This window comes from Vipera berus (assembly GCF_964194415.1).
Source record: "Vipera berus genome assembly, chromosome: 7".
Classification (NCBI taxonomy): domain Eukaryota; kingdom Metazoa; phylum Chordata; class Lepidosauria; order Squamata; family Viperidae; genus Vipera; species Vipera berus.
In genome coordinates this window covers 39,927,640-39,939,754 of record NC_138209.1, presented here as the reverse complement: position 1 = coordinate 39,939,754, position 12,115 = coordinate 39,927,640, and the positions used below count along the sequence as shown (strand labels likewise).

Sequence of the window (12,115 nt, the reverse complement as noted above, 5' to 3'; positions counted from 1 at the left end):
AAAAGAATATGCAATTGTCTCCTCAAGCTTCATGATGGCAACTGGCAGTTTAGAATTTTTTTCCTCTGTCTCCCTCCCTCCCTCCCACGTGGTATCACAGAACACAACACAACCATTCAGTAGAAATAAAAAGACTGTAATGTATATAAACTACATAAGTGAAATACCACTTTTCTTCATTTGCATCTTGATATCTTCTCCTTAAAAGACATTTCATTGCTTTTTCAGTTCTTGTAGTTCAGGTAGCACTATCAAAAAATGCAAGTAATGTATTTTGATCATAGCTTCCTAAAATTTCCAGAAGTAGAGGAACTTTGGTTTTCACATTTGTACCTTTGAACTTAAATTTGTCTATGAACAAATCAGTAATCATACCTGAAAAATAAAATATACAAAACATTAACTGATCAAAATCAGAAAACTATTTTATGTACTACTGCAAATGTTTAACAAAGCACAAAACCCATGGGAGGTATTAATTTTATGAATGATCTATAAAATATAGGTCATGTGGAATAATCTGAAATATAGCCGTAGATTAGAAATCTTAATAAACAGAATATAGAACCAAAGAAATCAGTGGTAGGTTTCTGATTACTGTGCAGTCAGTTTTCATGTATATTTATTTTAATTTAATTTAATTATGGGACTTATATGCCGCCCTATCTCCCGAAGGACTCAGGGCGGCTAACAACAATAAAAACAATAAATACAAATATTAAAAAAGATTAAATTTACAAAGCCCCATTATTTACTAAAACCAATAAAATAAAGCAATATTAAAACCGCCGTCTTCTGTCCAGGTCAGCCAGTTGGAAAAGGTATGTCTTTAGGTCGCGACGAAAGGACTGGAGATCTGGGGCCATCCGAAGTTCTCGGGGGAGCTGATTCCAAAGGGCAGGCGCTCCAACAGAGAAGGCCCTCCCCCTGGGGGTCGCCAGCCGACATTGGCCGATGGCACCCTGAAGAGACCCTCTCTGTGTGAGCGCACAGGGCGATGGGAAATCGTTCCTGGCAGCAGACAGTCCTGTAAATATCCTGGGCCTAAGCCATGTAGGGCTTTATAGGTAAGAACCAGCACCTTGAACCTCACCCGAAGGGCAACCGGCAACCAATGCAGCCCACGCAGGAGGGGTGTAATATGGGAGTATCGGGATGCTCCCATCACAACCCGCGCGGCCGCATTCTGCACCAGCTGAAGCCTCCGGGTGGTCTTCAAGGGCAGCCCCATGTAGAGAGCGTTGCAGTAATCTATACGGGAGGTGACGAGTGCATGAGTGACCGTATGTAAGGCATCTTGGTCCACATAGGGGTGCAACTGGCGCACCAGGCGAACCTGGGCAAATGCCCCCCTGGCCACGACTCCTATATGATGTTCTAAATTGAGTCGTGCATCCAGGAGGACGCCTAAGTTGCACGCCCTATCAACGGGAGGCAACACCTCTCCCCCCATAACCAAAGATGGTAAATCTTGGACAATGCGAGACGCCGACACGTAGAGCCACTCGGACTTGGCCGGGTTGAGCTGGAGCCTGTTCTTCCCCATCCAGATTCATTACATATGTATTTTCTACTTGCAGTATTCAATATGGCCAAAGACACTAGGAAGACCTGTTCCAAGCAAAGAAATAAACAATGATCCCTAGGGTCTGGAATATTTAAAATATTTATTTATATTAAATTATATTTACATATACTTTTTCTTTTAAAAATAAAGCACTTCTATATATATTATCCACCACTTAACTATTTCCATCCTTGCCTTTTATATAAATCATTTGCATTGTGTGTTTAAAGGCTAAAATGTCTTTCATTAAAAGGAAACAAATATTTAACAATGACACATTTGTTTTCCCAGAAGCCATAATTGCTTGAACAAGAAGTAATAGTAGAAAAAGGTTAATGAACCAACCATAAAGTCTTTCAAGAGATGTTGGCTGTTTCTTGTGTTCTTTGAGCAGCTGCTCTGACTCTTCCAAAATATTGCGGTATTCTGGAATCAGGAAATCCATGTTACCTTCATGAGCCTGCAATTCCTTAATCATAATAATAAATTGTTAAGATAATAAAAGAAGTTCAAGTAAAATATGCAATAGTTGGAAGATTATACACATATGAATCCAATTAAGAATCCAGGTAAATGGATTGTTTAATCAAGTCACAATTTTCTACTAAGACTAACCTGAAGATTCCCTTATTTTTTAAAACTCAAAAGAGACATGCAAGCTGTTATTTAATTATGCTATTGTTGTGCAGTATTTCAGAGTCAACAGACTATACTGTGGGTGTGCTACACAACATAGCGCCTGCTAACAATTTCTTATAACAGCTGCAACCAGTATCTATAACCTGCTCTTTATAGCTGCATAATCCCAGTAAAACACGTTTGAAAAAAGTTTTGTTTTTTCAGCTACATGAATTAAAAACACCTTATTGTTTACCAAGGTGTTTGATTCACATATAAATTTATTTCATATAAACTTTTAAACTATGTTTAAATTATATAGTTTGCAAGGCTTGCATTACAAACACAGCATACTGAATATTTATATCTTTAAGATACTTCTAATCTTCCCAATAATCAAAATAGTTCAGAAGATTACAAGTAAATAGAAGAGCCATAAAATAGATTTAATAATGTAAGATGGAGATGAATGGATTAAAATATTATGTCTTTATAATCAAATAATTGCAAATACTTTTATATTTGTAATCCATTATTATTCTTTGCTAATAATTATCTTTTGCTAGTTACTAGTCAGAACACAACTAGTAATATTTGAAACTGGTGTATATTAATTCAGACTGTTTGCTCACTGACCACAATATTGTCTGTTCTGTTTTGAAGCAGTTCTCCAGGTAAATATTCCTTCTATAATTTTAATTGCAAGGACAATTAATGTTCTATATATAAAAGTACACGTTCTATTACTGTCACTGCATTACTGAATTCTAATTTTTTGAATTCTCAAATATCATGACTAGTTGCATATTAATAGTTTTTCACAAGAAGAACACGTATCATGATTCCAGTTTAATGAATAATCTCACTGTACTTTATCAACAATAATGTTTAGTCTATTATCTGATTATCATTTTTATAAGTTGTCCAAAGCTGCTGGATGGCATATAAATCTATTAAATAGGGAAATCCTATAGTTTTGAAAACAATTAATAGACATGTAATACAACAAAAAAGATTACACAACAAACAACCAAAACTATCAACTAACATATTAAAGACTTACTTTTAAAGCATCTATTAGTTCAACTTTTTTAGCCAACATCAACTGGTACTCTAATTTTGGATGGATAAGGTTTAACGTATGGTTCACAGATGCTTCATTCATATCTAAAAGAAGACCCAACAAGAAAACTCAATAGCTATATATTTTATATACAGAATGAAATCATAAAATGTAAGAAAGAATCTTACCACATGATATATTGAGGTTAATTTTCCTTTTAGTGGCTTCTTTAGAGAGTACATCCTTGAGGATGGATATTGTGGATATATTGTCAGATTTGAAATAACCCTCACCTTTCCTAAATAAACAACATAACACCCATTTAAAAGAAAGATTCTTGGAGAATTATTGTAATTCTAAACAGCACAACTAATATTTGAAAGTATTTTTATGAGTTGGCTAACGCTATTAAATTGGTCCCTAATGTAAATATTTCCCAATTGAGAAGTTTTAGATGAATTTCAAAATGTTTTAATTTTATAACTCTTCAAACAAGTTTGATTAAACATCATTTTTATTAACTCATCTGTTTAGAATTGAAGCACATACAAGAAGAACCATGAAGAAAATCACAATATCTGTTAAATAAAAAGGAAAAGTTGCAGATATTTTTAAATTGGAATTTTCAATATTATCCTTTCTAAGGTGTATTTTATATATGTGATTACACCACTAGATACACCAAGCCTATTGACATTGTGTGCAGGTAGTCCTTGACTTACAACAGTTCATTTAGTGACCATTTAAAGCTACAATGGCACTGAAAAAAGTGACTTATGACCATTTTTCACACTTAAGACTACTGCAGCTTCCTCTTGGGTCACATGAACAAAATTCAGATGCTTGGCAACTGATTCATATTTATGACGGTTGCAGTATGCTGGGATCATGTGCTCACCTTTTGTGACCTTCAGATAAGCAAAATCACTGGGGAAGCAAGATTTATTTACTACTGAAGAGGAATCAGAATGGGATTACTAATGGATGATGACATAAAATTAGATCAGTGTACCATGCAAAGATACCCTCTGGGTGAAGAAAAATTGAGGTTTTACTAGTCAGGATAAATTTTAAGTGGTTGATACTTTAGGAAAATTAGTAGCAGCTACATTTTACAGAAGGCCTCTTATTTTAGCAGAGGGGTTACTATTACCAATTAAGGAGATGGTTGGAACTGTTTTTAGGTTATACAGAAACTGGCTACATTCCATCTTGTTTTGAAAGCAGAACCAGAAGTAGGTAGAGGGAAAGAACTATAGACCTGTTTTATTCCTCCTTTATTATGTCACTAGAAAAATATCTATTTCAAACAAAATGTCTTATCTGCCAGTTAGGCTAAAAAAGTTAGTATGGTTCACAAAAAGATGCTCTTGTATGCTGAATTTTTGTGATTGATCCTGAAAACTCATAAATTAGCACATTTTTTTTTTTTATAAAAGGTTGTGTGCTTCAACAGTTGTTTCATTTTACCGGTAAGTACATTCAAGCTGAGTATCCAAAAAAGTGTTCTGAAAGAAGAAGCTAACATTCTCCCCCACTGGTGTCTTTTCAGGAACTTCAGGCAAACAAAATACAATCCAGGAATGTACTTCAGCAAAACTGAACTGTCCTTTGAGAGTCAATGTATTCATGGGTCTGGATAACAAGAAAATAAAAAAAATAAAGAATAAAAATAAAATATAAGGTAAAAATAAGATTAACTTCTTTAAAATCATTAAAAGAAAGTCTAATTCATTCACAAGGACACAGATGTAAGAAGTCATTCAAGTCATTGCCTCAGAAAATAGTTTTCAGTGCCAGAATGAGATTAAGAATGGTGCCTTGTAATTTTCACATTTGGAGGCTAAGCACATTTATACAGAATAATTTAAATTAAAATCAAGGGGGTTTTTTTAGTAAAGATTTGAAATTGTAACATCTTTCAAAAGTTCACTTCAATACCTTTATTCAAACTAACTTGCAATTTAGATTCAATGTGCGACAACTCTAAAGTAATACCTATCATGGTCAAGGCAACGTGTCCTCTGATGAAGTGAAAGAGGCTTAATCTGATACTGCCGAACTTGACAAGTTTTAGGTTGAACTCTTGGAATGACATATGCTTGCAGTGTTCCATAGCGACCTTCAATTGATAGAATCTGTTCAAGGAACATAGAGTATAAATCAGTGGTCCTCAAACTTTTCTATACCCCACGCCCCTAGAACGCTTCTGAAATATTCTTGCACTCCTTACAAAAGTTTGAAATAACGGCAACGAATTATGCATATACACTGTAATTTTGAAAGCCCACGTTTTCGCACCCTTTGGAATATCGTCTCGCACCCCCAGAGAGTGTGAGCTCCCTCGGTTGGGAACCCCTGGTATAAATATATCTGAATTTACATTAATATCCAAAACTTCTAGTTCTTTATTTTAAAAAATCAATCTAAAATAGCTTAGAATATTCACGTCTTGTTATTTGGTGATATTCATTATATTTTAAAGCTTGTAACCATTTATAGCAATTCAGTGGAAACACCAGCTACAATACTATTCTATCTATTTAGAAATCTCAGTGAACTCACTGGAAATTACATTAATCCTAATTTAAGATTTCACTAAACGCTGCTTAAACACTGCCATGTCATATAGTGTTTCAACTGCTATATTAAATTAATATGTGTAAAATTCCTTGAATATTCTTTATATAATGCTATATTGTGACTATTTGATAAAAAATGACAGAGACACTACTGATACATAGATATACTATGATCACCTTACAGTATTAGATTGACAAAGTGCATGCATATCATGTTACGCTATTTGCAAAGATGTTTAGAATTTATATTTTTATTAAAAAAGTGAAAAAATATCTTTAGATACAATTATAATGCACCTTAAATTTTTCTTACTCATTATATTCTATCACTGCCAAAAAAAATATACTACCTACTTCATGAATTTGTAAATTTATGGAGTTCTATTCCAATAATTTTAAACTCTGCCTGTTATTTAAAACATTTTGTCTTTAAATTAAATAATTATGATGTCATTCTACTTTAACTAGGTTTCATCTAATTCGTTACTGACTATATATTGAAACTGGTATCTACACAACTGCCTTATTGAAAAAGACTTCATTTAGATGTACAAAAAGAAGTTCTAAGAACTATTGAATTAAAGCAGCCTGTATTAAGCCAATAAGCCTTCACAAAGAACTAGTCATTTGAAAATTGGAAGATGACAAGTAATTACATCTGAATAAAATAGGGTTAATTAACTTTCAAATGTCAACTTAGATCATTTTTATGCATAGCATCTACTTATGCCACATTAATGTTGCATTTTTGAAAATTAGTATGTAAATTCAAGAATTAGTACAAAAATAACAAAATTCATCTATATTTTTCTGGACTACTGCTGCTCTGTTCTGAATATGCTTTGAAATTTGCAATTTTGTAATAGTCAATTATCTTGTATAAATCATTACCTTAAGTTCTATTCGGGTGGTATGTACTTGACACCGATAAGTAGCAAGGAGGAAGTTACCATTTGGCTGTGAAAAATTTATAGTTGGAACAGTAAATTTAGAAATTAGAATAGAGACTAAAATTTGATCTAGTATGAACATAAACATTTAGTATAAGCATTGAAAAGTCAATTTAAATTTTGTTAACTATCAAAGAACTTGAGAACATTTACCACCAATTTTCTTTCTGAAAGAAGAAATTTAATAAGGCAATAACTCAAATGTTATGTGCCTTAAAAGCATTTTTATTAAAAACAAAGTTTATTCAAATTGATTAACAACTTTACTTTCAAATAGATTTGAAAGCCAAAATCCAGTTAACTCTATTGAATTAAACTGATCTATAGCAATTACACGTACCTCAGATTCACAGTCGGTAAAACTGACCACAGCTGAATTTTTATCCACATCCTTTAGATCTATAGGAACATCACACTATGGTGACAAACATTATCAAATTAAAGGACAGTTGAACATATGGGCATTTCAATTCTCTCTTTATATAGTAATTAAGGTTCTTGTAAAACCGTAGGGTAAAAAAATATCATTGTCTAAAGAAGGAGCTGCTCCTAAGCTTGTTTCACACTTTGCTTTCTTTTTAATTATGTCAAATATTTCAATACATTAACCATTAAGAGAGATATTTATCCCATAAGGTAATTAGTATCTGATGTGATTCAACAATTATGTACTTTACAATATATACCGGTACTTTTTTAATACAAGAGCATGACAAACTGTCAGAAATTTTAAAAAGAAAAGAAATTACAAGAAACTCATGTCACAAGTGATTGACTAATCCTGAGTGAAAATATTAAAAATAAAAATAAAAAAACATTGTTTAAAATCTGGCACTCATGCAATTACTCCCTTAAAATAATGTATGTTATTTTTTCTGTTTGTCGCTTAAAATATGGATTCGTAAAAATATGTTAATTAAGCAGGACTGTAACTAAAGGGAAAAATTCAAAGTTAAGTATATCGGTTAAGTAAGATAGGATTTTAAAATACAGTAATTTAGTTGAAATCTATCCATTTCAGGACTTCCGGTGAAGATGGCCAACTGATGATACACCCAGGGAAAGGGTTTTCGCTAGATTGTCGCTTTTTCAATTTAGTAACAAAAGGAACTGGCATTCCTTTAATTTAGGTTAGGGAGAGTCCTAGAATCACCCCACAAGCTCCTCTATAATGCAACTGTTTGCAAGTAGCTTCAGGAGCTGTGCTGCGGAGCTGATGAGTCATTAGCTGGAGGGCGGGGCTACAATCACTGTTGTTGAAAAAGCAAGTGTTTGGGAATTTATTTTTAAAATGGACAATAAATTGTGCCTTTCAGTTCTTTATCACTTTTAGCGATTATTATCTTTATTAAATTAAGAGAGACTCTCTTCAGCCATATCCTGTTACTTCTTTTTGAAGATCTGTGCCGTTTGGAGGACTTACTATTGTTAAACAACAAGAAAGAGGGTTGCTGAAGGCAAGCTCAAATAAGGAAGCATGGAGTATCTTTTTTTAAACTTTGATGGAGAAATATAAGAATTTTATTCTATTATTTTAAAGTAATTTGTAGCTTGGTGTGCTTTACTGTGGGTGGTTAAAACTTTCTAATTTTTATGAACTCTGATTGGCCAATAATTCTTAAACTTGTAACAAATTTATTCTTTGATTGCAAGAGGGAGTTAAGAAGATGGAGTGAGGATTTAAGCAAATTATTAGAGATGTGCTTGAAAAATTCTTAAATAAAACTATGGTTCAATTATGTTCTAAGGATATCATAAAAACTACTCAAACTACTTCAGAGATGCAATTATGTGTAGAAAGTTATCAAACCACTGAGGCTATTTCACAAGTAGCTGATAATGCAAAAGACACAACTGCAACTTTGGAATATAAATCTTTATTATGATGATGGTTTTAAATGTCCCAGCACAATTGAAAGAAAAGTTCCAAGAAGCTCTGCAATTCTCAAGATGACAAGTTTGGGACCTTTTCTTCATGGATACTAACAAAGCTGAGAATACCTTCATAATTACTTGACAGACGTTCCAGAGAAGAAAAAATATTTTATTTTATGAAGATAAGCTGGAAGGAGTAACTTAAATTTAATAATTGGAGTTAGGATGGATTATCAATCTGATACATGTAATAAAAAGAAATTTATAGTGTTTAAGTAATTCCTAAAGTTTGTAAAATATTGAAAATGTACTTGAAAATATCTGTTAAGAGGAAGTTAAAAAGATGTATTAGAAATTATTCATTTTACAAATACTTTTAAAGAAAAGTTTGGAGTTTTAAAATGGTGTAAATAAAGTTTTTTCTTGTAAGGTTATAGAATCTGAAAAAGTACAATAAATTTTGCTAATATAAATGATAATAGTCTATAAAAATTAAGCTGCAAATAGAAATATATATTTTTCACAACAAAAAATAAAAGTAGAGATGCTTAAATTGATTCCTTTATTCGAAGAAAAGAATATATCTTTTTATTAGGAAACTATATCTCGATTTTGTGGTTGTAATGGAAAAATGAAACTGACTGGTTTTGCTGGTTAGATATGTTTGTTGTTATAGAAATGGCTAGTATATAATTATTGTATAAAAGTAAAAACAAGGTTGTAATGTTATCTTCTACTGTGCTAAAGAGAGTTGGAAGTCAACACTTTTTCTTTTTCCTATCTACCCCATATTCTCCCTTTTTCCCTTTTCCCATTCCCTAGTTCCCATTATTTTTATTTTCCTTTGTATTTTATATTCTGATAAACTCAGAAGAAACCTATCCAATTCAAGCTGATTTTCTATATTTCAGTTTCTGTCAATACACAAATCTGTCCTAATTCTATCTAAATATAACCCTCAGAGAAAAATTATATAATATTAGGATTCATCTACTTTAAAGATAAGGAAGTATCCAGTTACCAAGACCTACTAAATTGCTATAAATAGACTCTTACCTGTAACAAGATAATATCAATCGCTGCCTGGACTTCTAAAACAAGGCTGTAGCTGGCATCATCTTTGTTTAATGCAAATTTATCATTTATACTGAATGTTGGGACTGCTGAAATAGCAGTGCTGGATTGAGAAGACTGCTGGTATTTTTCACGTTCTTGAAGTACTTTCATCTGTAACTGATCCAATTCATTCCTATGACAACACAATAATTAAATTAATATATATTTGTGTATGTATGCCTGTTTATTTGCATGAGAAATGGAGAGAGAGGGAGAATGAAAGAAGAGAGAGATGGTAAAATGGTACCACTTAGAACAGGGGTAGACAAACTTGGCTCTTTTATGACTTGTTGACCTCAACTCCCAGACTTCCTGAGCCAGCCATGCTAAGGGGAAAGGGAGAGGTTTGCAAGCTGAGCTATGCTGGCTCAGAAATTCTGGGAGTTGAAGTCCACGAGTCATAAAAGAGCCAAGGTTGCCTACCCCTGACTTAGAATAAAGCTTCCTTGAATAGCTCCATGAAGAGATGGGCAAAAAATAAATTTAAAAAATAATAACACCATCAAACCACATCTGCCTTTCCCAGGTCCTTGGAAAGGACTCAATAGATAGACAAAAATGCCAAATCCAGTCTGAACATTTGGCTGACTGCAATGGACCATAATAATGGACATTAATGTTAAAATTATAAGCAGTAGAACTCTGTTCTGAAAATATATAATAGATTTTAAATGCTGAAATTGTACTTTCCTAATACTAGGTCAAAACTGTTAAATTAAGATGTTGAGACTAGAAAGAATACAGAGAAGAGCAACAAAAATGATCGGGACAGGAGGCTAAAACATAAGGAACAGTTGCTGGAATTGGGTACGTCTAGTCTAATGAAGAGAAGGACGAGGGGTGACAAGTTCCAATATCTCAGGGGCTGCCACAAAGAAGAGGGAGTCAAGCTATTCTTCAAAGCACCTGAAGACAGGACAAGAAGCAATGGATGGAAACTAACCAGAGAAGCAACCTAGAACTAAGGAGAATTTTCTGACAGAACAATTAATCAGTGAAACAATCTGCCTCCAGAAGCTGTGAATGCTCCAACACTGGAAGTTTTTAAGAAGAGACTAGACAGCCATTTGTATGAAATGGTATAGGGTTTCCTACCTGAGCAGGGGGTTGGACTACATAACTTCCAAGGTCCCTTCCAACTTCTTGTTATAATTATTTGCTCAAAAAAGTGTAGAAATAAAATGCTATAAAAAACATCTGTTTAATTCATCAGCCTACAGAAAACCTATCATAACTTCTTGTAGCACCTGTATTTTAACCACAATCTGATTCTAGGGTAATTCCAGCATTTCCAACTATAGCATTGAATCTGTTTGGCTGGTTAAGTCATTTAGAGACAGTCTACTGCAGTTTCTCTTTTATCCCCTCTATTAGATCCATGGGTGTGAAGTGTGAGCCAGACAGTGTATTGGTGGCCACCATTTTATGCAACATTCTCTGCCTGAGCTTACTCTAAAAGTTTACAAAAAATGTCCAAAACATCATTATTGCATGTTGATTCTCAATAAATGGTGACTTTGATGTTCTGTTTTCTAATTATTGATTTCAATTATTATTTATAATGTTTTAGACTTCATTGGACCCCCCACAGAAAAGGGGTAAAATAAAGACTAAAACAATGCATTAAAAACACTGTAATTGAAATCAGTAGTAATAAATAGTACATCAAAGTCACCATTTATTTAGTCCTCAACTCACAATGACAATTGGGATCTGAATTTCCACTTCTAAACATGCAGCTATAAAACACGACTATATCACTTAGCAATGGCAATCCCTGCGGTGCCAGTTTCCAAATCCCATGGTTGTTGGACAAGGGTACTTTCTACCGACTTCCCCCAACCAACTCAGAGGAAAAGCTGGCAGGAAGTTGCAGCTCTGCTAGGGTGCACGAGGGTACACTAGGCTGTGAGGGAGGAACTATGAAGGTCAGGGAGGCTGCACTAGTGTGAGGGAGACACAGCGATAGGAAGTTTGGAAGGGTTATGTATGGGTGTGAGGAAGGCACAGTGAAGTTGGAAGGTGTCCAAGGGCCATGGTGAGATTTAGGGAAGGTGTGTGGGAATGGCCAGTATGGCAGAGGGGCTGCACAGGTGATAGACCCTTATCCCAGCAATTTGTGATCTTCCCTGCTGATTTCCCTTTTGACTTTCTGGAGAAGCCAGCAAAGAATGACACAAATGGCAATCACGGTTATCATGGGGTACTGCAACTGGTTGTAAGTGTGAGCTGGTTGCCAAATGCCCAGATCATGAGCACATGAGCACGGGAACTGCTCAGAACTCCAAGACTAGTCATAACCAACTTTCATTCCGTACTGTCATAACTTCGAAAAGTTGCTGAA

The 12,115-nt window shown here is 33.9% G+C and overlaps 1 protein-coding gene across 1 annotated transcript in view; it reads right to left on the bottom strand.

The window, feature by feature from the left end:
- Nucleotides 1–135: 135 nt before the first annotated feature.
- Nucleotides 136–12,115, bottom strand: part of BBS7 (Bardet-Biedl syndrome 7) — a 26,095-nt gene continuing 14,115 nt past the window's right edge. The window contains exons 11-19 of the mRNA XM_081333297.1: nt 9,712–9,904; nt 7,121–7,195; nt 6,722–6,787; nt 5,247–5,386; nt 4,719–4,883; nt 3,437–3,546; nt 3,249–3,352; nt 1,913–2,036; nt 136–375 (exon numbers count right to left, since the gene is read on the bottom strand). Of these exons, the coding sequence (XP_081189423.1) occupies nt 239–375; nt 1,913–2,036; nt 3,249–3,352; nt 3,437–3,546; nt 4,719–4,883; nt 5,247–5,386; nt 6,722–6,787; nt 7,121–7,195; nt 9,712–9,904 (1,114 nt within the window). The 3' untranslated portion in view covers nt 136–238. The remainder of the gene's footprint in view (nt 376–1,912; nt 2,037–3,248; nt 3,353–3,436; nt 3,547–4,718; nt 4,884–5,246; nt 5,387–6,721; nt 6,788–7,120; nt 7,196–9,711; nt 9,905–12,115) is intronic.